The sequence below is a fragment of the Perissodus microlepis genome, chromosome 13 (assembly GCF_051167445.1).
Source record: "Perissodus microlepis isolate ML-2025 ecotype Zambia chromosome 13, ASM5116744v1, whole genome shotgun sequence".
NCBI classification, from domain to species: domain Eukaryota; kingdom Metazoa; phylum Chordata; class Actinopteri; order Cichliformes; family Cichlidae; genus Perissodus; species Perissodus microlepis.
The window spans coordinates 32279778-32305475 of NC_140473.1; the positions used below are offsets into that span (position 1 = coordinate 32279778).

Genomic DNA, 25698 nt, shown 5'->3' on the forward strand with positions numbered 1-25698 from the left:
AGCATGTTTCTGGTCAGTTTGGAAGAAATAATATCACAATGTTGATCTTTCTTTCCAATATTCCTTCTCTTTTACAACATAAACTGTGATTGTTATGAAGGAAAGGAAGGCTCAGGGTTGAGTAATCAGCATCATGGGCTCATCCGATTAGGATAAGAATAAGCAGTCATCTAATCATTCACAGGGTTCTCCTTTTATTCTCAAATCAATAAAGCAAAGAAGGAAGGAAAGAAAGACACACATGGACTGCCAATGCTGAAAGAAAACAGAGAAGTTACTCATTACCTTAAACAATACATAAAATAAGAAAAACCAGAACAGAACCTCACCTCTGCTGCTGCCCCGTGTGGGAGTGAAGAAAGAGTGAGCCTAAAGTGAATGCAGTCCTTATTTAATGTGTGACAGGTGAGTGCAATTAAGGACAAGCACCACACCCAATCAAAGGTGAGAGAACTAAACAAGGTGCATCTGGTGAAGTGAGTGGGTGTGCTGGGATGTGCTAAAAGGTGGGTCTCTACAACAGCCGCCCCCATATTTCTAGTGAGAAATATGTTGATATGATCAGGATCAGTCTTCGTCAGGAAGCGGGGGCAGGGGGATAAGACAGGAGACAGGGCGGATATAGGTTTTATCCTGTGCTAAGACTTCCACGGTTCTGATGCGTTCATCTGGGCTTTTCAGGAGGCGTGTCACTCTGCCTATGGGCCAGAGGGCACGTGGAAGGCGTGAATCCATGATCATTACGACAGAGTTCAGTGTGAGATCTGGGTTCTCCTTCTGCCATTTGTGTCTTCTTTGGAGGGATGGTAGATAGTCCTTTATGAAGTGCCGCCAGAAGTGATCTGCCAATATTTGTGCATGTCGCCATCGTCGTCGACCTAGGAGGTCAGAATCAGAATAGGATACTAAGGGAAGTGACGAATCATGTCGGCCCATAATGAGAAGGTTTGGGGTTATGGGATCAATATCCGCAATGTCTGAGGATACATAGCCTAGGGGTTTTGAGTTAAGAATGCCTTCAATCTCAATTAGGACCGTTCATAAGACCTCTTCAGTGACCATTTGTGCACCAATGGTTCTCTTCAGAGCATTCTTCACAGAACGTATCTCCCTCTCCCAGGCTCCACCGAAATGGGGTGCATGCGGGGGATTGAATTTGAAATGGATTCTTTTAGTCATCAGGACCGGCTGTAGAGTCGGAGCAAGGTTGTCAAAAGCAGCCCGTAGTTCCTTATCTCCTCCTTTGAAGTTAGTTCCTTGATCACATATAATTTCCAGGGGTGTTCCTCGTCGAGAAATGAATCGTTGGAGGGCCATGAGGAAGGAGTCGGTATCCATGCTGTTTAGGAGGTCAAGATGTATACACTGAGTCGTGAGACATTTGAATATTATTCCCCACCTTTTCTCCGATCTGCGGCCGGTCTTGACCATGTATGGTCCAAAGCAGTCTATTCCTGTGGAGTAGAAAGGTGGTTTGAATAACCTAAGACGAGCAGCAGGCAAGTCTGACATTTTTGGAATGATGGGCTGTGCTCTCCATTTCTGACACGCAACGCAGCTATACTGATGCCTGCGTACGGCTTCCCTTCCTCTGAGAATCCAAAATTTCCGACGTAGTTCAGCAAAAAGTCTTTCTGAACCAGCATGATGCAGTTTGTCATCATAATCTTGTATGATCAGTTTGGTCACTGGATGAGCAGGATCAAGTACTATTGGGTGAATGACATTCAATTCCAAGTCTGGGCTTTGCCGTAGTCGGCCTCCTACATGGATAAGTCCAGAATTCCTGCACAACACTGGTGACAAACACAATAGACGGCTGTCGGATGAGAGGGGTTTGTCTGACTGTAAACGGGCTAAATCTTCACCGAAACTGTCCAGTTGTGCCTGACGAAGGATTTCTTGTTCTGCTGTTAGATAATCAGCTGCAGAAGGAATGTTACCCTTTTGGTTGGAGAGTGAACGAGCCGTGAAATCCAATAGCTCTTGATAGATTCTGAAGCTGGGTGTGTATGTATGGGAGGGTATACTGACAATACCAAAAAAGTAGGATTTCTTTAACTCAGTCTGATCATCATCAGGATGGAGATCTGTAACTGTGGGCCAGTTATTCGGAGGTTCATGCAGAAACGAGGGACCCTCGGTCCACCTGTTTGGGCTAAGGAACTCTTTCAGGGATTTACCTCTCGTAACATCATCAGCAGGATTTGTGGCTGAATTGATGTATCTCCAGTCTTGACTGTTTGTGAGGTTTTGAATTTCTGAGACTCTGGCTCCTACGAATACCTTGAAACGGCAGGAATCTGACTGAAGCCAGTGAAGTACAGTTGTTGAGTCAGTCCAAAGGGTGGTAGTCCTGACTGGTAAGGTGAGTTCTGTTTGTATGAGCTCACAGAGGCGTGCGCCTAGTAGGGCTGCGCATAGCTCCAGTCTGGGTATTGTTAAATTCCGTTTAGGAGCAACACGTGAGCGAGCTAACAAGAAACTCAGTTCCACATGACCTTCAAGATCATCTGATCTCAAATATGCGACAGCACCATATGCTCGCTCCGAAGCGTCACAGAAGATATGAATGTCTCGAACTGTGGTAGAAACATTCATTTCCTTAGAAGTATAGCAACGTGGGATGGCAATTTGTGGAAGATAACAAAGTTCTTCTTCCCAGGACTTCCATGCCTCTAAGAGGTTGTATGGAAGGGAAGGGTCATCCCAATCTCTCTCCTTTCTCCATAGCTCTTGCACCAAGGTTTTGGCGCGTGTTGTGAATGGGAGTAAGTAGCCTAATGGGTCATACAGACGAGCAAGTACTGCATAGATACGACGCATTGTGGTGGGGTGTGAGGCTAGAGTTCTGTATTTATAGGCAAACAAGTCAGTCTCACAATTCCACAATAATCCTAATGTGCGTTCATGTGGGCCAGATGGCTTGTCTTCAGTCAGGCAAAGTTCATTACTTGCCATTCTTACCTCAGATGGTAGATGGCTAATCACAACAGGATTATTGCTGGCCCACTGACGAAGATCGAAGCCTCCTTCTGATAGATGGTTTCTTAATTTGTCTAGGAGTGTTCGAGCTAACTCTGCTGATGGAAAACTCTGCAAGCAGTTATCAACATAGAAACACTGCATTACTGAAGACTGCACATCTTTGTCAGATTGATATTCCTTCACATGTTTCTGCAGTGCATAGATTGCACAACAAGGGCTGCAGGTCGTACCGAAGGGGAGTACCTGCCACTCATACACTGAAGGGGGAGCTGCTTTGTTCATGTCACGCCACAGGAATCGGAGGAGTGGTTTATCAGGAGGCAGAAGACGGACTTGGTGAAACATGCCTTTGATGTCGCCACTTATTGCCACTGAATGTTGCCTAAAACGCAACAAAACACCGAGAAGTGTTGGCCCAAGGATTGGTCCTGGCAATAGGTACTTATTGAGACACTGACCTTGAAATGTGAAAGAGCAGTCAAAGACTATGCGATCTTTATTGTTGTGACTTGTCATATGATGAGGAATATACCAGGCTTCTTTGCTATTGTGCATCTCCTCCGGGCTAAGTTTAACTACATAGCCTGCTTGCTCCAATTTCAAAATCTGATCCTTGTAAGACATGGCTTTGTCAGGATCTTTAGCTAACCGAGCCTCAGTGTTGCGGAGTCTAGACATGACTACAGTTGGAGGGACATTCAAAGGAGGAAAGTTTGCCATCCGAAGAAGAGGAGTGGCGTAGCGATTAACACCATTGATCTCAACCCTTTTTGTGGCCTGTTCAAGGAGTTCCAGTGCCAGTTGATCTTGCTTTGATCGCATCACAGATTTCTCACTGTATTCAGGTAAAGTGTCTAGTTGCCATAGCTTCTCAACATGATAACGCAGTACGTCTGCAGATGAACTGAGAGATGTGAACAAACACTGCACATGCTCTGTACTGCTCTGGGGCTGAAAATCTGTGATCGGACCTTGAAGTGTCCATCCTAATTGGGTTTTAACTCCTGCAGGAGACCCATATGGTCCCTGTCTCAATGGAGCAGTAGGCGTGATGAGGTGAGTATGATCTGAGCCTATGAGCAGGAGTGGCGCTGCTTTATTAATAATGGGTAATGGGATACCTTGAAAATGCTTGTATCTCCGTTGGAGAGATGATACAGGGTAGGTGTGGTCTGAAAGTGCTAGGTGACTTGCAGTGAAGGCATTATTAATTGTGTAGGTTTTCTCTGGGTGTGCGATGGGTGAGATTTTGAAACTTACGGAAGAACCTTGAATAGTTTCAACTTCTTGACGGACAGTTCTAAGTGATAATCTCTCTGCTTCCCCAGTTAGGTTGAGATGCTGCGCCGCTGATGGTAGAAGAATGGTACGCTGGGAGCCATCATCAAGTACTGCATATGTTTCAAGAGTTCTTTTGCCATTTCGCAGGAGCACTTTCACAACCTTTAAAAGGACACTAGGACAATCACTAGGTCTATCAAAGTACAGTGTCCTCACTACAGGATTAGATTCAGTTGTAGATCTCTTATTTACATCACATAGGATCTGTAGATGTCGTCCCATACAGGTGGCACATGCTTTCCTCAGGTCACACTTTGCGGCCTGATGAGTCCTAGCACAACGCCAACACTGTTTGTTTGCTTTTATCCAGTTTATTTTCTCATCCTTTGTCTTCTGAATGAACTCGGGACACTTACTAATGTGGTGTTCAGGTTAGCGGCAATATGCACATGTTGCCTTAGTTGTTATGATCGGTTGTGCTGCCTGTACAGGATCATCAGATGTATTTGCCCCATGTAATATTGTTGTAAGTGGAGAGGTGTACTTACGGGCAGGTTGTGGCTGGTTGAAGGATGAAACAGGACTGGCCTTTCTGGGTTGACACTTGCATTCCATTTGCAACCAGGATGAGAACAAAGGCAAGGTATACGTTATTTCTCCCTGTTCCCTGTAAACGTGCCGTTTGAAGCGACTGAAATGCTCTGCAGGCAACTTCGCTAACAAGCGATCAACATGGGAGCCACAATCTAGTTCTGCACGTCCTTGTTCTCCCATAGTGCTAAGCAACCCAACTAAAGCCTGTACACGAAGAGCAAAATTATCAAGACTCTGACCATCACCTGCTCTGATAGGAGGCAGTTCCAGTATATTCTTTAGCTCTTTCAATGCCAGCTGTCTTGGTTGCCCATAACGCTCATCAAGGGCTTTGATGGCTTGAGTGTATGGGTCAGGAGCGTAGGAAAAGGCAAGAGCTAATCGTTTAGCTTGGTCTACTTTGAGGTGATCAAGAAGGACATGATATTTGAACTGCTCTGTCTCATGAGGATCAAGAAGGTTTGTAAGGGCCATCCGTAACATCCTGTATTGCATTTCGTCTTCTCTACTAAGGTCTGGAAACGAAGGACCTTCAAGCTTATATACATGTGTTCTCGTGCTAGAGGAGTGACCCGAGCTAGCAGTAACAGGTATCAAAGGTTTCTGTTCATGTGAGGCATTGGATGTAGCTGGTTGCTGCTCTAGAGGAGGGCAATACTTGTGGTCAGATATGCAAATGAGAGGTTGAACAGGGTCTTCAGCTAAAGGAACAGCAGGTTGAACACATGAGACCTGGTGGGGATCCTGCTGTGATAAGGCCAGGAAATCAAAGGGAGTCTCATCTTCTGTAGCAAGGACTGGTCTAGGTAAACCAGTTGAAGGGATTGCAGCATCTAATATTGTTGAATTAGGTAAAGGAGGGCTGGCAGCTGTAACTAAGCCAGACTGACGGCTAATCTGTGGGGGCTGGAAGGGTGATTGACAGGTTGCTGTATCAATCACTGGGAGCTGCTCATGTTGTTGATGTGTTTGAGGACTGGCTCGTAAACTGCATACAGAAGATCTGATTCCATCAGATGAGACAGTGCGAATTGAAGATCTGGAGCTACGAGAATGGGAAGGACATGATTGAATCATAAATTGCCTGATCTCCCTCATCGTCGTCAGGAGTTCCCTCATGACCTCATCTTGGTTGGTAGGTAAAGGAGCAGGGCGGGTCTCTGGTTGACTTTCTGACTCTCCGACAGGATCCTGCAGCCCATGTGTGTCTTTGTCACTATGCTGGCATTCGGTTTGACTCTCTGTCTCACATGTAGCTCTTCTACTTCCATGATACTGAACGTCATACTGCTGCAGGTGGGCAGGAGGTCGACTATCACGACTGGATCTTCTCAAACCTTCAGTCAATGGCTGCTTTGAATCCATGACGCTAACACTGCTCCGGCTCGGAGGACCATGTTATGAAGGAAAAGAAGGCTCAGGGTTGAGTAATCAGCATCATGGGCTCATCCGATTAGGATAAGAATAAGCAATCATCTAATCATTCACAGGGTTCTCCTTTTATTCTCAAATCAATAAAGCAAAGAAGGAAGGAAAGAAAGACACACATGGACTGCCAATGCTGAAAGAAAACAGAGAAGTTACTCATTACCTTAAACAATACATAAAATAAGAAAAACCAGAACAGAACCTCACCTCTGCTGCCGCCCCGTGTGGGAGTGAAGAAGGAGTGAGCCTAAAGTGAATGCAGTCCTTATATAATGTGTGACAGGTGAGTGCAATTAAGGACAAGCACCACACCCAATCAAAGGTGAGAGAACTAAACAAGGTGCATCTGGTGAAGTGAGTGGGTGTGCTGGGATGTGCTAAAAGGTGGGTCTCTACAACAGTGATCAAAGGTACTTATGTTCACAGCGTGTAATAATACTGACAGTCCAGGGCATTGTGGTCTGTTGAGCTAGGGCTAGGGTTAGGGTTAGCAAGTCAGACATATGTAATCAATATTAAACGTCTCTGACGTGGGCCACTGTCCGCAGTGTTGGGAAATCCATACCAGGCTGGGACGAGTCAAGGTAGGTGAGCATCCACGAGAAGACACAGCAGATGCATCCTACTAATACTGACAGGACCAGGAGACTCCAGAAACCGAGCATCTTCTCTTCAGTGCCATCCTCTCCTGTCACCCTCTCTGCCCGCAGCTCTTTGAGTATGGGGTAGATAAGGGCGCAGAGAAACCCTTATTACTAATTTGTATTATAATTCAATTTTCATGAAATATTCATATTCAGTATTGGTCCTTATATTAATAACCACGTATCCACCCAGGCTCATGGTGGGGCAGGGCTCTGTCCTGGGATGCTTGAGTACAAGGTAATGTACACCCTGACCAGGTATCCAGTCTGTCAGAATTGTTTTCAATATTTGGTTCAAAAACATGAGTGACAACAAAAATCCAACTAGGATTCTTGCATATGATGAATGAAGTCTGTCTTTGACTGTATTGTCCAGCTGATCCATCAAACCCCCAGCAGGTGAACCTTATTCATGACATAACACGGCAACAATGTAAAAAATGAAACAGCAACAGTCTAAATGTAAAGTGCATTCTAAACTCCTCTTCAATAAATCATATGCAAAGAGTCATTCAGGACTGTAAAACGTGAACTACAGAACCCAGAGTCTTCATCATTAAATCTCTGGTTGCTTCATTTTTCTATCCTATATCAGATACTTTAAGGTTAGGTTAGGTAAACTTGCATTCTCATGGTGAGGCAAAGTGCTTTATGTGTGTGTGTGTGCGTGTCATGAACGGCTATAAAAGGCCTATAATTAAAGAACAAAGCGGGGTTTGAGTTCGAGTTGCGGCAGACTGTCACTACTTGTAAATGGAACGCAGCCTTCCTACGGCGGACAGCTAATAACAGGAATCGGACGCGGTCCACCCAAGTGCACAGCAACCACCATAGCAACCGCCTAGCATGACCTTAAAAACATATTCTGTCTTCATAACTATCAAAAACGTGAAATGATTTGCAAAGTGTTTAAGTGTTACAGCTGCAGAGAGCTATGGCGGTATCTATGGAAGCTGTTTACATAGCTAATAATATACGATGTAACCATGGAGACAGTCAGTCACGTGAGCTAGCGGTGCATGTTTACTACAGTGAATAAGGTGACTGCGTGCACAGCGTCCACACGCTGCAGAGGGTAAAGACATTACTTCAATATTGTTTTATATTGATATATATTTGCCTTCTGTTGACCATCACCTCAGGTTCACCATTACAGTTTCAGCATACAGATGCACACTGTCTAAATATGAACACATTCAAAACTCATGTCTCAGAAATAAGCACAGCTGTTCATGTTTGTCATTAGAGTTTTATTTGCAAGAAAATTATGAACTTCATATTGTGTATCAAATAAAAGAACATTTCACAACTCTGAGTCAACAGAAACAGGTAACAGAAATGTCTCTAATGTAGACATGTACAGTGTAGTGTAAGCATTAAAAGATCATAAAGGAAACACTAACATTTATGTGAAACTAATTGTAATAAAAAAATGAACAGGTGGTTTATAGATGTAAAAGAAAGAATCTGAAAACAACACTTTTTTGGTCTAAGTGATCAAAGTAGAAAACAGAACTGATGTTCAAAAACAAACCGTAGCTGCACTAATATTACACATCTCCATTGTTGTGGTGAACAGACATGTTGCTTTTAAAACCACATGCAGTGTGTGACCGTGACTGTTCACTGAGACCATGAACGCCACTTCGCTGAAGCCTTCGCCTTCTTCTTCTTCTTCTTCTAAATTGGAAGCAGAAGGAGCACGAGCTGCTTTGATCTACTGAAAGGAAAAAGCAGAACATCTGAGCTGAAACCAGTCAGCTGAAATCATTAAGACAGGAACAATCATTCAATGCAGTGTCTCAGGTGGCTTAGCCTGTTACAACTGTTGATACAAGCTAAATACGGTTAACACACAGTGTCAGGGAGCTCCAGTGTGGGAACTAGTGGCTTTAGGTTTGTAGTCATTTAACTTTCATCCATTCATTCATTTAATTCAGGAGGAAGAAATGTCAGGTTGATGCAGGCTGGCTACATGCATTTGGTCCCATGCTGTCTTTAACTAAATGACTTGGTTCATTTTATGGCTGGGCTGTATGTGGGGTTATATCATGTTATTTGGGCAGGAGTACCTGTCCTCTGTTAGACTTAGAAAGTTTCTCCATAAGTAGAGTTTCTAACTCTTCTAGCACATCTGTGGCTGACAGCTTTTTGGTGGCTCTTTTTACCCCACACTGGTTGTGAGTGTGTAAATAGCCCCACTAGTTCTTTTGGGTTGCAGTTAACTTGGGAGGAAGAGGTAGGTCTGCCATGACTAGATGAATAACAATGATCTGGGATACATAAATTTCATAATGCATGCATATATCTCTATAAACCTGGCCTGAGGGCTGCCATTTTTTTACATTCAGTTATTTCTTTGTTGAATCTAAATAATGAATGTGTTACAGTTAAACTGACACTGATCAGTGTAAATGGCTCATTGGGACACAGAAACCTTTAAATTAAACCCTATCACCTGATATCGAGTGTCAAACAATATCAAAGCTGTAAAAGCTGTTTACAGTCAGAATTTATAAAACTATGATTGTAAATGAATTCAAACAAGTGAGCTTTTCTCTTTGTGCTGAATATCAACACTGTGATTTCTTAGACTGTAAGCTTTACTTTAGCACAACCAGTTGTAGAAGCTGCCACTCCAAATGTCTTTTGATAACAAGAAAAAAATACCTTTTCAGTCCACGGCCTGAAGTTCTTCTCTGACATCTTCTGCCATCGGCTTTGTCTGCTGGTTTGAAGACAATAAACCACAAAAAGATGATTTAGTCACTTTGTCTGCGTCATGCAGCTCGAATGTGTCGTGTAACGATGTTGAATAGCCGTCGTTATCCCTCTGCTGTGTCAGTAGGATTGTACTGTGCAGCATCTCATTGATATGTGAGGAATGCTAATGTAACACGATAACAGACGTCTGGTCTTACATCATTAAAACATAAAGGACAGGAGATATTTAGATATTTTTATATTTATATTACATTTTATAGCTGACGGATATTACTAAATAGATAGAATTTACTAAATAGCTGGATGAACATGAAAAATATGTCTATAATAACAAATGACCATGAGAGCCAGTAGAATTAATTCAACTGGACACTCAAAAGACGTCCTTAAATGCTCTTTAAGTGGCAGAACAAACGAACAAACAGTTAATTGCTTACTTGAGATGAAATCTGCTCAGCTACTTTGAAAACAGCTTCTAAGTGGTTCCTCCTTTAACAGGATGACTGCTCAGGGGTAAGGCCATCATGCAGTCCAGCAACCTTTATGGTTCTGCTTTGATTCACCAGGAACTATTAGGGAAACCTTCCAGCGCCTCCTGTGAAAGACACAGGCATAAACACACAAACATTTATTAACATGTTCCACAGTCTTCCAGTTTGATTTTCTCATCCTGTGGACAACAACGTACATGGATGCAGGTTTATTGTTAACTTTTGTAAGGTTTATTTAGTGAACATATCCAGCTGCAGCTCCACTGTGATCCTGAACTGGATAAGCACTTAAGAAAATGTGTCAATAAATGGACATACATCAACTTACTATATTTATCCAAACAGACGGGACCAATAATGCTTCACTGAGTTAGAGACTTTAACAGTCTCTTCTATGTAAGAATGTCTCGTGCTGATATACCTGCAAACTTGACAACAAAGGTTTTTCTGACTGCATGTAGCTGTCCTCTATGTCAGCTCACACATTTACATTCATGTCACACTTATTTCTGCTTTCCCATTTTATAATTCTTACTTACATTTTGATTAGATACCTTGAGTTTGTAAATGATCAGATTACATAATTGGAATACAATGTATCCAATTCAGGGTTGCGGGAGGATGAAGCCTATCCCAGCTGATACAGGACAAAGACAGGCTGCCAGTTTATTGCAGGGCTAACACAATATGTGTAACAGAAAATCCACTTAAATGTTTGATATTTCTTATAATAATCATAATTATGACTATTATTTAAAGGTTTCTTTATAAATACATTTTGATTTTTTATAACCTCTAAAATATAAACCTGAGCTGTTTCAGATTCTGACCTCTGACCTCAGTGACCTGGCTGTGTCCTCACTGCAGCTCCCTCTTGGAAGTACGTCTGCTTCTTGTCTACCCCCAGTGTTGACCGCCTGCCCTTGATATCACGTACTGTACCTGAGGAACAAAAAAGGACAAACACTTGCCTTCATTTAAGAAGTACATTCATACAGAGGTAATCTATGGAAACACACTAGTTCAACCTTTGGGAGGAATCAGTTCCTGTGAAACATTTCTGTAAATGAACATCATGTGGAGAATGAATGAAATGAGTTCTTCAGGTGACTCAGCAGTCCCACACTGACAAATGAAATCTAGTTAAACTATTAAGCATATTTGCTCTTCTGAAATCTGTGTTAAACAACAACAAACATAAATTAGTAACAAAAATACAGCTGAGTAGAGGCTTTACAAGCTGATTTGTGCTAATAACGCCCATTGTATGGACTGATAACAGCCGAAGCGGGTGAATAAAGTCACCCAGTAGCTAGCTGTGCCATTACCCAGCATACATCACTCCCTCCATAAATGCAATAAACGATAGAAAAGTATCGTTCTACCTGTTTTTCAGGTAGTTGTTTACATTATATAATTTATTGTGTTCCGTATACGTCACTACAATGTGATTTGGAAAATGTCTAAATATACCGACAACAGGCACTTCCGCAGCAATCTCTTCAATCGGAGGAGCCTTCACGTCAATTCCCGACGCGAGGGGGGTACCCTGCGCGTCCATAAGCGAAGCAGAGGGAGCCTGACCATGCGTCACACGTTTGACGAGTTGGGAGTGAGAACGTGTTGAATTAATAGTGAATTTAGACAAAATTAAACATCTGCTACTCTAACAGCCATCTTTCTATACACACACATCCCTCTTTACAATTTAGTCACAACAAAAAGTTACTTTGACGAGGTTTAAGCATTAAAAGCTCGCTGGTCAGTCATCTCCATGTGTTCTGTCCTTGGTCTTTCTCCCATTGCTCATCTTCTTAGCTTGGCCTGGATTTACTGAAGGGCTCCTAAATGTGGATTCCATTTATGTAAAATCATACTAACTCTTCACCACAATTACATATTTTAACTGTAGGCAACACTAACTAACTGTCAGAGAGCCTGACAGATGCTTACGGCACATCAGTTGACCAATCTAGTATTTGCCAAAGCTTCACAATGACATGTTTTTGTTCTTTTTGGTTTGTTTGTATAAAAGTCAACCCGACACACTGTTATGTTGATCACTCTGGACGAGTGTTTGTTTAAGCACCACACATATGGCTTTCATGGTTTGCCAACCTGTTCACCAACTCTCCGGTTGGTCTTCTGCACATGCTCCTGCTCACTCTGGTCTCCGGCTTGACTATATAAAAAGGAAAACCTCGTTAGGAAGATCATCACCACCTGTCCCTGCAGCCTCCCTGGCACCGCCCCCTTGAGCTCACTGCATCACTCCTCCCCTGCGGCTGAGCCAGGGACCACACCTCCACCACAGTTTGGATTTCTAAATAATATTTATTGGGTGTTTATAATTCATGTAACCATTATCAGTTACAATTACCATCAATCTGCATTTTGTTATTATTCAATTCAGAACTGCCCAGACCAGACACAGTGACATTCCACCAGAATCCCTTTGATCTCTGATCTTCTTTATGACATCAGCACACTAAAACCCTTAAAGAGGGGAAAGGTTCTCATTCTTGTCAGTCTTTCAAAGATAGTGGAAGAATTCACTAGGCAGTTAAACTACTCGAAACTTCAGTTTCTGACACAGTTGACCGTATTTTTAAAAAATCTTTTAGTTAGTACAGAGATTTAACATCAACTTCAATTTGAAATATGAGTCTGTCAAATCCTGTTGTGTGCAACCTGAGAGCCGAGAACGAAAAACTTAACCAGCAAATCAAAGAGCTGAAAAATGAGAATAAAACTCTCAAAGAACAAAGCTCTACCATACGTGACCTTAAAGTCGAGAACGCCGACCTTAAGGAGCAAAAAAGAGAGCTCATAAATGAGAACAAAATTCTCCAAAAAAACATTGAAGTTCTCTTCAAACGAAGTGGGTTCTCTAAAAACAAGAGGAAAAGAGACCTGCAACTAGAGAATGAAAAAATTCACTTCAAAATTCAAGACCTGGAATATTGGAACCAAATTCTAAAGGATTTAAACAGCTCCAAAACCAAAGAGATCCAGCAACAGAAAGAGGTGATGCAGGAAATGGAGGCAGAAATCAGAGAGTTGCAAAGCAGCAAGACAGGCTTGGTTATAAAAGTGGGAGACATGGAAAAGGACAACCAGTCTTTAAGAAAGGAAAATGATGTGACGATAAAACGCATGTGTGAGCTGAAAAGGGACTTTGAAAAGGAAAAAGATGACATGCAACAGGAAATACGGGCTGTTAAAAATAAACTCCATCAGGCAAACACAGCCTTTAAAGAGTTACAAGAGAGTGAAGAAAGAAAAAGGATCATGAATGAGGACAACAAAACAACGGACAGTGAACAGCTCAGACAGACCCTGGAACTCCAATGCGTTGCACGTGAAATTGACATATCGAGGCATAACGAACTTCTTGAACAGGACCTCCAGGAGCTTTCCAAAAGGAGTGGTGATTCTCAAAAAGAACTGAAACCACACGATGAGGGTGTGAAAGGAGAATCACGGATCTTCAAAGCCACTGAGAAAGACTCCGAACATGATTTTAACGTGACCAACAGAGAAAAGGAGTTGTTGTGCCATGAATTTGAGGCACTGAAAAGAGAGCTTGAAGAGGTCAAGAAAAATCTGTGTGATGTACAGGAAGCCTTGAAAACAGAAGACATGGCGTTGCAAACCCAAGCTCAGACTCCCAAAGTTTCACAGGAAGAACATAACAATCTGATAAACAACTACGATGTCCAAGTTGACATACTCAAACAAGAAAATAAGGCCTTAGAAAATAAGGTTAGTGACCTTACCAAAAAGATGTGGAATGGACGGGAAGCGATGAGACAAATGGAAAAGAACTTTCAAGAACAAAGGAAGCTACTCGAAAATCTCCGAGGAGAATTCGAGGAAATTTAGCACAACTACGACTTTGGCCCTCCCTATTAAACCTGGTTAACGCAGGTTCAATTCATTTGATTTAATTGGCCCAAAATGAGTGACTGCACCCAGACACTCAGTAGCAAAAAAATTACAGAGATTCAAGAGAGAAAACTGTTTCTGCATAGACTCCTATAGTACTGCAAGTCGTGTCATCACTTGGTGTCCTGCATAGAGTGCAGGTTTAAGGTATTTACGTATCTTTCAGAATTAGAAGCTATGCTGCGTCAGGGGTTATAACAGCTGTGCCCCCCCCAACCGGTCGAGGCAGATGGCCGCCCCTCACTGAGCCTGGTTCTGCCGAAAGTTTCTTCCTGTTAAAAGGGAGTTTTTCTTTCCCACCGTCACCAAGTCTAAGGAGCTTGGAGAAAAGCGCCTGGACTTCTTTAACTTAAAGAAGTCCAGGCGCTTTTCTTTCCAAGCTCCTTAGACTACTATGGCCTTGATGACTGATAACCTTCACAGACACTGTCATCAAGGGTTTGCTCACAGGGGATCATCTGATTGTTGGGGGGTTTTCTCTCTTATATTGTATGGTCTTTACCTTACAATATAAACAGCCGAGAAGCGGCTATTTTTGCGATCCGGTGCTTTAGAAATACATCTTAGCTGAACTGAACTCCATAACATCTGGACTGAAATGCCTACACACAACGGTAGGCATTTCAATCAAGAGCTCTGTCCAAAACGTTCAATGACAAGCATCAGCACCAGGATTGTTTTTTAGCTCACCAACAGTTCATGTTCCATACCCAGTTTTTATTGTAACTGCAACTTTGTAAGACTGGGTTGGGAGATGTTCTTGTGGTGAGCTTTTATTCACATAATTGGTTTCTTTAATAGTGAAATAAAATAAATTTGTATAACTGGAAACAGCGTTCTCATGTCTGATTATCACATTGTATTCTTTAAACCATGTAACAGAATATATAATATATATAATTTACTCATAGTAATATTAATATCTAATGTGATTGAGTTTCCTCATCTCTACTTATGTGCTGATGTGTTCACTGAGGCCATTGTATGGTCCATTTTGGCTGCATTTCCATGTTTTAAACATGAAATTTGCTTATTTAAAGGGTGTCTCATGTATCTCTTATGCAGAAATATGTGTTGCCTAGCTGGACAAATGTAGCACAGGTCTACTATTATTGGCCTAATGTATTTTAACAATCATTTCAGCATCCAGATAATCTCTTTCATCATCTCTTTCGATGAATTTAGCCTGGTTGTCATGAAATAGGCATTTGAAACAATAACTACCAGTATCTTTGAATGTGTGTGATTTCACTAATCCTACACATTCTTTGCAAGACAACTGGGTGCTTTTATGTAAAGAATGATCTGAGAACACTGAGGCTAATGAAGTAACAAGAGAAACATAGTAAGTAGTCTTTCAGTTTGCATGATCAATTTTGATTATTGTTCATTTTCATTTACCATGTCAACATGTTTTAGAGCAACGTTTTCTGATTTTGAGCTCTTTTAGGTGTACGTCATCGTCCAACACGTTCTCACTCCCAACTCGTCAAACGTGTGACGCATGGTCAGGCTCCCTCTGCTTCGCTTATGGACGCGCAGGGTACCCCCCTCGCGTCGGGAATTGACGTGAAGGCTCCTCCGATTGAAGAGATTGCTGCGGAAGTGCCTGTTGTCGGTATATTTAGACATTTTCCAAATCACATTGTAGTGACGTATACGGAACACAATAAATTATATAATGTAAACAACTACCTGAAAAACAGGTAGAACGATACTTTTCTATCGTTTATTGCATTTATGGAGGGAGTGATGTATGCTGGGTAATGGCACAGCTAGCTACTGGGTGACTTTATTCACCCGCTTCGGCTGTTATCAGTCCATACAATGGGCGTTATTAGCACAAATCAGTCCCATAGATATGGGCCATCTCCTGCTAGATTGTTCAGAAGGTTGTTCTCATCCATCCAGATGGAGGATCACTAACAGGAGCGTGGGAAGACTCCAGAATCCACTCTGGCTGGAATCCGGTGGATATGCAGTGTGTACAGGTAAGACCATTTAAACGGACAGCATTTATAGAATGACTATTAAAAGTCAGCGAGTGTCAGTAATGTTAATGTGGTTATCTTAGTAATACACAGAGTGCTAATATAACAGCTTTAAGATGCATTTGTAGATATTTTTACGTGTTTTACCGTCTTTGTGGTGCTAGCTTAAAGTTACGGTGTAAACGTTAGCTTATATTGGAGGAAAGCTGTTACTGGTTAAACGATGTTAGCACAGAAATATTAGCTTCTGTCATGACTGATGAAGGTACTAGTTAATAAAGTTTCCAGTAAAGTGTTTAATCGCAGCCACAGACTGACAGCAAATATCTCGATTAGCTTCAGTGCATCTGTAATAAATATGTGCAAGTTTCAGTGCTTCGTTTAAACTGTATGATACTTATACTGACCCAGGGTCAGTGTAAAATACAATCCTAGCTGTGTGAACAAAGCCTGGCTCCTTTAATCCTGCATGACAAACCTCAGGATGCAGGTTATTATTACTCTTTCCTGCTGGCACACCTGTCACACCTGAGAGTCAGCTAGAAACGTACAGTGACGTGGACATCATGCAAAGACTGCCAGACTCTGTAATACTGCAAATGATCAGTGACTCAGGTTAACACTAAACTTTAAACGGCACCTCTGTGTCTCTGTGTGCTGAACATCTAGGATTGAGTCAGGCTGCATCAGCTGAAGCTGTTATTTGTATATATCAGTATTTTTTATTCAGGTGTGGGGAAAATACGTAAGACTGCAGTGAAGCGATGCACCAGATTAATCCCTGGCCAAAGCTATCGTACTTAAATCAGACTACTGATCCAGCCACATCAGCCTTTTGTGAGGTCTGTTTAAAGTAGACTAAAAGTGAACTGCAGCTTCCTGAGAGGTGGACTGTGAGCACAGAAACACATGTTCATACATACAGCTGCAGCAAACTTACATTAATTTTAAATAGATTTGTTACTCTGATGTCTGTCTCTGTGTTAGTCCTCTGACAGACTGGTGACCTGTCCAGGTGTGCTCTACCTATGACTACTGGGACAGGCTCTAGCCTTTTTAATAGAAATTTTCTGTTATTCTCATTTAAAGTATTTAAGTGCTTATGCATATGCTTAGTTGTGACACTGTTATAGACTGTTCAGTGAAAGTTTCTAAAACTAGATGAACTTACTTCAGCGTCAGCAGTTTGAGAAAACAACTCCCTTTACAGGTGCTGATAAGGCCAAGGGCACAAAACAGCTTAACCATTGATCCGTTAGGTTTCATAGCGAGGCACGTGAAGTGTGGTAGGATCAGTTTGTAACTTCCTCCCTCTTCCTTGGAATGCATAAAGGAGTAGGAGCACCACTTCTGCGGCAGCGCTGACATGACTGAACTGTGATGTTTGATGTGTGTTGGCGCAGTAATAAATAGCTTGATCACAGCTCTTTCTGTGTTGCAGACTTTATTTAAAAAATTCCACGACACCTCCCACCCTCCCACTGTGAACCTGAATTGAATATTCAGAAGACATTTGTTTAAATAGTTCTACAAATCTGAGCTGTTGGTGTGTCCTTGGATTGTGTGGTAATAATATTTGAGCCTGCAATCTTTCTTACTGAATCTCTACTCTGAGTCATGTTACCTGAGATTAATTCTATGTTTACCTGTCAGCCTGGACGAATGTGCTGTGTGAAGGAAATTAAATTAAATCAGATCTGAACTGCTTACATTTGAGGAACCTGTTCATATTTAATTGAAATATGAACCAGTGGTTTTTTTGATTGCTGATTCCAAGAGAGTCTTTGTGGAAATCCTGTTTGGCTTTTTGTTATTTTAATTCTCTTCTCTGTTTTCCAGAACAGTTCTCCACAGTCGCTGTCCGCATGGGTCAGTGGGACCAAGAAGCACTCTGCTAATGTGTGGACTCTGACCAGCAACATCCAGCAAGACCCAGACAGCGTTTTCTATCTCCCAGCTGGAGGTTTTTGTTTGTCTGTGACTGGAGAGTCAGATTTTTGTTGAGCTTCACACTTGCAGAGGTAAGTCAGTTTGCAGAGATCCCTCCCACCCTGGCTTTTATGTCCTAGATTTCTTATCTGAAAGAGTAATATTTCAGTGACTGCTGCTTATACCACAGGTTAATACACGCTACTGATCCCTGATAGGAGAATCATCAATTTTGCCAACAAAGAAGCCTGGTGGATGTTTGTTTACAGTCTGATGATGGGACATCATGCTCTGCATCTTCAAAGTTTGCCTCCTCATTATTATTCATACCCAGTAATGTGAAGTATGCTTATATCTACTATAACTGAACCAACCTGGTGCTCTTCATTTATGGAGGCTGTTGAGTCTGAATGTTGGATGTTGTGTATCTCGTGTTCTCTGGGCTTTGTTGTCCTCAGTCTTTTCGCAGGATCAGAAAACAAAACCAGGAGGCGCGTAAATGTTTCTTCTCCATGATGTTTCTTCAAATGTTTCTTCTGGATGATGATAAGACTGTGACACGGGATGCCACCTTTGGTCTTGTGATGAAGCAAAGCTCAGGAAGAAGTGTGATTAAATGGTACCCACATGTGTGCTGCTGAGAAGGATGTACAGGGGCACCTGCAGCCAAATCCAAGCTTCAGGTTAGTTGTAGTTGCAGAACGCTATAGGACTGAGACAGCTGAGGCATCAAATGTTTGATTAAACGGATGAAAAAGAGAAGTTTCTTCCCTATAATTATCACTTCTTAAAATCTGTAGCAACTTCAAGTCTGTCAGCGTGCTGAGCATGCTCAGAATGTGACAATATATTTTTGTTCAATATTTAATTTCTTTCAGTTGCAATTGTTAAATGAAAAAAAATAAAAATATATTCTTATAATTTAGCAAACTAATTTATCAAAAAAAATATACATATATCTGTATTAGTTTTAATAAATTAATTTGACACCTGTATTGAAAATACCATATTGTATTCATACAGAATCAGTATGGTATCATTGTTTGTCTGCTCACTGATTGCTGAAACTAAGAGCTACTTTGATCTGTTAAGATCTAAAGTATCCAAAGTTGAGCTCTGATGTTTCTTCACCCCTGTGTGTGATATGTGATTTCCTACATGCTGGCAGAGCAGAGCGGCAGTTTGTGCTCACAGATGGTGACGGTGTGGAGAGACGGTGGTGTTTCCTCAGAAGAACCAGCAGAGTCACTTGCTGACTGATGTTCGTCTGCACTGCACAGAGGAAATCAACTGACCGAGGTTTGTCCAGTGACGTGTTATGAAATGTATATTTGTTTTATGCTTACAGTTATGTTTTTCTTGACAGAGGCTCTGCAGAGGTTAGACAAAGCAGAGAAAACATGTGCTTTACATTTTACTGTGATTTATTGAGATATTTGTTGCCTGATGTTCAGCAGGAATGGAGAAATAGAATCAAAGGGAGATGTTTTTGCTGTTTTTGTAATGATGTAAGTAAATCTTCAATATTATTTATTTGCTTGGTTATATTAGGAGTGTTTCTGAGTGAGGGGGAGAGGAGTCATCATCCAGGTAAAGTGACGTAGAGCTACACACAGCATAGTGGCATACGTGAACTCACAAGCATTTAGTATGTCACCACGGGCACAACAGAGATTGAGCAAAGTCTTAGAGGCCCCAAATCTAACATTCACACATGAAGGAGCAAACATGGCAGATTTAATGGGAGCAGGGGAACCCCATGACTGCGTCAGAAGAGCACAGGTTGAAGAAAAAATTAGAGAGGACCTGAAGGCAGAACCTATACCTGGAGCTGAGGACTGGTTCACTGATGGATGTTGCCACAGAGACGAAGAAGGACTGAAAGCAGGATATGCGGTAGTCTGCAGAGTAGGAGAGGAGTATCAGGTCAAAGAAGCAGGAAGAATTGGGGGACAGCAGTCGGCACAGAGAGCTGAAGTGATAGCCCTAGCTCGAGCCTTGAGATTAGCTAAGAATAGGAGAGTGAACATCTACACTGACTCAGCGTATGCATTCGGAGCAGCTCATGTGGAGCTGGCTCAATGGAAAAGAGCAGGATTCAGAACAGCAACCAATGCACCTATCTGCCACAAAAGTGAAATGGAGGAACTGCAAAAGGCCTTGGCTGACCCAGATGAAGTGAGTATCATAAAATGCAAAGCGCACTCACAAGGAACCAGCATGGTGGCAAAAGGAAACCAGAAAGCAGATGAAGCCGCAAAAGAGGCGGCAGACTACAAAGGACGGAAACAAATGATACAGGTAACTGCAGAAGAGGAAGTATCCACTAACATGACGGAGGAAGTCAAACAGGCTCAGGAGGAGGCATCCCCAGAGGAAAAGGGGGTGTGGAAAAACAAAGGAGCCTGGCAGGATGGACACTTGTGGAGGGGGCCAGACGGGCGCCCCGTGTTGACAGCCAAAATGGCAAAACAGAAGGTGGAGGAGGCCCACGGACTTGCCCACGTGGGGGTAGCACAGATGGAGAGAAACTTGTGTCATTGGTGGCATCCTGAGTTGAAAGAAATGATAAGGGAAAAGGCCAGGATGTGTTTAATCTGTGGCGCACACAATCCCAAGCCAGCGGTCAAACCGGAAGTGGGCTTCACACCGTACGAGCTGCAAACTGGGAGACAGTTTCCGGCCCCTTGGACGGTGGGCTCGGTGGGACAGGACACCAGAGGGAACAGGTCTCACGCAGACTATTGGAACGAGTTAAAGGCGCTGGTGTCCAGTTTCACCAAACAGGTGGCTTGTGAAAAGCCCACAGGAGGAGGAGAGGTCCCGGACGCAAAGGCAGTGTGGCTGAAGGTCATCAAACGCAAGTGGAAGGAACCCCGTTGGACTGGTCCATACGAGGTGTCGGCTCGGACAGCTACAGCGGTTCAACTGAGAGGGAAAGGCGACGCCTGGTATCACTGGACGCAGTGCGCAGCGGCGCACGAGGACTTGGTGGGGAGAAATCAATCTCCACCCAACACAGGTGAAACTCAGAGGCAGAATAAACCCTCACACCTGTGCAACGGGCCAACCGGTGGTCTACCCGGGAGGTCGAAGAAAGAAGAGCAGCCTAGGAGGAAGTCGCCGCGCCAGCGAAAGGGAGCGGCACCAAACTGAGCATCTAAAAAGGGCTTTGAACTTTTTGCTACAACATAACTTACACACAACACCATGCCATCACAACAATCAGATACTCGTGACGAGAAAAGAGTTCAAAAGGCTATCACAATGTTCAATAATACCATAGGTTTAATGTCGATGATGTTTTTAATCACAGCTATATGTTTTTTGGTTTATTTTTTGCAGGCCGACAAGGGAAAACTGTCTGAGCACGGAGGTCAGGCCGGCCCGGCGCTGTTTGATACGCCACTTACACCACTCGTGATCCTTAGTGACTTCAGGCCGTGGGCGAGAACGAAGCGCGAGGTCTCTGGTAAAAAGGATGAGTGTCTCAGCACATACGGTGGAGTAGAATTAGATTATGTTAAGGGTTCCACAACTTCTTTCACGTTTGATCTGTGTGATGTTTTTAATTGTCAGGATGTAAGCAGTAGCTGGAGGGGATATAATGTGTGGGTCTGTTGGGACTATTCAGTGAGTACACACTGCGAAAGGGGAAATCGGCCTTATGACAGCTGGTGCCGTAATTGGGATCAGGTAAGGGGTTACACTGGGGAAAATTGGGAACCGCCAGAATTAGGACCAGAAAATGAGCTTAAACTTCAAAGGGACTACAGCCCATCTAAAAATCTGTTAACCTTATCATTAGGTAATTGGCATCGGGAAAAACCTGTATATCTAATCTTGGGGGTGGAAACAGCTGGGGTTGATCCAAAAGTGTTAATTAAAGTTAATTTTCTAGAAAAGACTAATCCCAGGTCGCCAGGTAGAGAAGAAATGACAACACACGTGATTCCCAATCCAATGAACTCTGTTGCATCTTTTACAGGGCAAGAGGGGAGCGGGTCGTCGGAGGCTGGACCAGAGGAACAGGAACCAAAAGTTAGACAAGTCGTTTCGGTGGACTACAGCACGTTAAAACCTCAAGATCTGATTGAACGCGCCACCGGGTTCAGTGACAGCAACATCTGGCTGGACTGGATGGCCCAAAACGCTAAAGAACAGAAAGTGTCTAACTGTGTAGCTTGTGCTTCCGCAAGGCCGCGTTTATTTACTGAGCCAGCACCGCTGCATCCAGAGGATCAGTGGGGCTATAACTGTATGTTGCGAATGACTAGAGAAGTTGTTAATACGGGGAACTGCACTGTGTTGTCCAGTCTATTTCCCCCTATTGACAAACTCACGCGAGCAGGACCGTTTATGCCCAGAAAAGATAACTATACGTGTTTTACTTTTTCCACAGATAAAGTTAAATATCGACTAGGGGAAATCGATCCAAATTGGTGTTCGGTCACCCGGACGGGTAGGACCACCAACAATGTGAGTGATGCAGCCACCGTAATTGGAACATGGGCTAGAAGCGGGCTGTATTACTATTGCGGGCATAGGACTCTTGTGGTTCGTGTTCCTGTGGGGAGCGTGGGTACATGCGCAATGGTGAGACTAGGGGCGCCACTTATGCTAATTGGAAACCAGGTAAAAGCGATTCCACAACACAACACGCGCACATTGGCAGCTAAACGCAAAAGACACATTTTAATGAAGACAGGCTTTGATGGCACACATGCATACGACCCTAGGTTGAATTCCCCCACCTGGATTGACTCCATTGGAGTGCCCAGGGGAGTTCCAAATGAATTTAAACTCGCTGATCAAATAGCAGCCGGTTTTGAGAATATTCCAATAATCTCTGCTTTCTTTCCAGTGACCCCAAACAAGAACGTAGATAGGATAAATTATGTTCATTATAATGTGCTGAGACTCTCTAACCTCACCAAAGATGGCATGGAGGGGTTGGCGGAGCAGGTGGGTCCGACCTCGTTAATGGGCGTGCAGAATAGGATGGCCCTTGATATGGTATTGGCAGAAAAAGGGGGCGTCTGTTCCATCTTTGGCGATCAGTGCTGCACCTTCATTCCCAACAACACTGCTCCAGATGGCTCAGTGACTCGGGCTCTGGAGGGCCTAAAGAGCCTTTCTGAAACTATGCATGATCACTCAGGTATTGACAATCCGCTGGAGGGCTGGCTGACCTCAGTGTTCGGACGATGGAAGGGGCTTATTGTGTCGGTCATGCTGGCTTTATCTGTTTTGGTATGTATTATGGTTACCTGTTGTTGTCGTCTCATTCCTTGTGCCAGAAGAGTGTTAGTGATGATGTTTAGGAGGGCAGTGGAGCCTAGAGTTATCACCCCAATGTCCATGATGCCAATGATGTACGTAGGACCTGCTGTGTAGGCCAAGGAGTGACATGACACAACTGTCAGTGTTGTGACCTCTGGATTCTCCAGAGGTCAACAGAGGGAATTGTGGGATAAAAGGGGTGTTCTTTTTCTTTTCTTTTATTATTTTGTTATTTTATCATCGGCATTATTGAAACCTCAGAATCATATAATCATAATCATATAAGAATCATATAAGCAGCCTTTAATTAACCTTTGATTAAAGCTTTTGACATTACATTGACATTTGTATTACAGTGATGGTTATAACCTCAGGTTGATTTTCCATTTACAAGTGCCAGAATAATCATATGCTCTTTCATTGCAGGTGTTACCATGATCATCTCATACATATTGCTGTTTGTTGCTCATTATAGAGTTGTGCTCAAATTAATAAGGGTTAAAAGCTACAGTCAGCGCGAATGTCTGGCTGATCTATGGAAGGGAAAGGCTTTGAGCATAGAAGGCCGCACGCGCTTACACAACACTGATATCATGTTATTCTTTGCCATTCTGTATTCAGTTATATCTTTTGTTATGTTTTAGTAGTGGCAATTGATTAAACAATATTCATTTAATATTACATACTTGATTTAGAGCATTACACACTGATCACCTTAACCAATCTGGAAATCCTTGTAGCTGCAATATTGTGTCTCCGCAGGGGACAGTTGGCTCCAGGAGATAGGCGGGAGTCAGTGCCTGTCCTCGGGAAGGAGAGAATGTTCTTTTTGCTGTGTTAAATAAAATGGTCAACATTGATTGTATTGCACCTGTCATACGCATGAAGGGGCGTTCTAATACCCCGATTTCATAAAACTATTGTGATGTGATTTTTGGGGTGAGATCTGATGCTGTCTGCGTACGGTGTCCATCTCCCACGCGTGTGATCATTAAAATCATCGTTTGACTCAACCCGGCCGGACCAGTGTTGTTATTGTGACTTTTCCTCTTGTATCCATCCCCAATATTTGAATCCGTAACAGTGGATACACTTGTCTCCCCTTTAAAGGAGACAATCCAAGTCATCCTTAAATGTTAGTGCTTTCAAATACACAAACATTTTTAAAGGACAAAAATGAACATCCAACTTTGACTGTAATACAAAATAAATCTTTGCATGTGTGTTTTCAAACTCTCAGATGGGCAGCATATCAGTCTTGGACTGTCTAACCTGCCGGAGCAGCACTGACTGACCACCACACATGAGCATGTTCCTGCAACATTCAGCATCTGATCCTTCATCTGTGTGCTTCTGCTTTTGGTAAGTAGAGTTACCCAACTCCAGTAACTCTAAACACATGCCATCCATTTCTAACGGCCTGGTTACTTCCTGTCAGTTACTTTAGAAACCATGTGGTCACCTGACCTAACACTGTTTCTTCTTCTTCCCCTTAATGTTCAAGTGTCACATGTCAAACAGCTGGAGAGGAAACTACACCAGTGTACTGAGATGTTTCACCAACACGTGCCAGATGCTGTTCCTTCATGGTGACATCACCAGAGACAGCCCCACCCACCTCAGGACCTCGCCATTGATCGTGATGATTATAATGATGACAGCGAGCGGAACTAAGACTGTAAAAATCCACGACCAGAATTTTTCTTTCTAATTATTAATGAATACTGAGAGCCTCTTTCTGTGTTTTGTCTGTTTTGGGGTTGTTGTTTTTTACCTCATTTGTTACTAACAAAGTTCACCAAACTCACACAGTTTACATTCTGTATGTTTCCATCTTTACCAGCCACACTCTAACTGCATTTAAGAAAATAATCCTTAGAAATAATTGATGATAATTCAGTGAATATACTGCGCTGCTTCCTTTTATTGCGTCACACATTGCTTTAAGCTTTTCAGTGTCCAGTTATTTTTTACTGCTGTTTGAATTCTCTGTATGTTTGACCCTGTAGACTGTTTGATGGACTGCTTGTCTTCCTGTTTGTTACCGCCGCCTGTTTTTTAATAAAGATTTGGATTTGTGACTTCAACACAGCCTCTGCGTGTCCTCCCTTTGTGTCCTCTTCCTCTGTGAATGTGTTGCATGTGTCACAGATTCATTTTATTAACAGCTTTCCCACAGTGAGTTGCATCAGCATTCATTCACAGCACATTTCAGAAGGATTCAGATTAATACAGTGATCTTACAGTCAGAATGATCCTGACAGAGTGCCACTGTAAATCATCTTTCATCAGGTAAATTTTAAAGTTCAGTATTTCAAAGCAGGAGTTATGAAGAATCATATTGGCATTAGGACTAATAATATGTACTTACAAAGTCAAAGTTTTTTAATTATGCTA

At 42.6% G+C, this 25698-nt stretch overlaps 1 protein-coding gene and 1 long non-coding RNA gene across 9 annotated transcripts; one reads left to right on the forward strand and one right to left on the reverse strand.

The window, feature by feature from the left end:
• Window positions 1–8208: 8208 nt before the first annotated feature.
• LOC146375448 (uncharacterized) lies at window positions 8209–11381 on the reverse strand. Of its 3 annotated transcripts, XR_014802088.1 has the most exons (4): window positions 10981–11381; window positions 10097–10254; window positions 9606–9663; window positions 8209–8655 (listed from the first exon to the last, which is right to left on the reverse strand). It is a non-coding gene; the product is annotated as an uncharacterized LOC146375448 (long non-coding RNA). The 3 variants fall into 3 exon arrangements; XR_014802089.1 differs by having other exon boundaries at window positions 8209–9663; window positions 10988–11381; XR_014802087.1 differs by having other exon boundaries at window positions 8209–9663.
• A 4172-nt stretch (window positions 11382–15553) lies between these two features.
• On the forward strand, window positions 15554–25388 carry LOC146375449 (uncharacterized). 6 transcript variants are annotated; one of them, XM_084948841.1, is made up of 7 exons: window positions 15554–15716; window positions 16010–16089; window positions 17929–18110; window positions 18209–18322; window positions 18477–18701; window positions 19187–24663; window positions 24806–25388. In XM_084948841.1, exon 6 carries the CDS (start codon window positions 19669–19671, stop codon window positions 21172–21174), a length of 1506 nt encoding a protein of 501 aa, XP_084804967.1. In that variant the 5' UTR covers window positions 15554–15716; window positions 16010–16089; window positions 17929–18110; window positions 18209–18322; window positions 18477–18701; window positions 19187–19668; the 3' UTR covers window positions 21175–24663; window positions 24806–25388. The 6 variants fall into 6 exon arrangements, with proteins under 6 accessions (XP_084804967.1, XP_084804966.1, XP_084804965.1 ...); XM_084948840.1 differs by having other exon boundaries at window positions 15556–15716; window positions 18209–18361; XM_084948839.1 differs by having other exon boundaries at window positions 15563–15716; window positions 18237–18701.
• The last annotated feature ends 310 nt before the right edge of the window (window positions 25389–25698 follow it).

Bases quoted from the DNA above. Each gene is read 5' to 3' on its own strand.
- LOC146375449 (XM_084948841.1), top strand. From the start codon at position 19,669: ATGTCACCACGGGCACAACAGAGATTGAGCAAAGTCTTAGAGGCCCCA.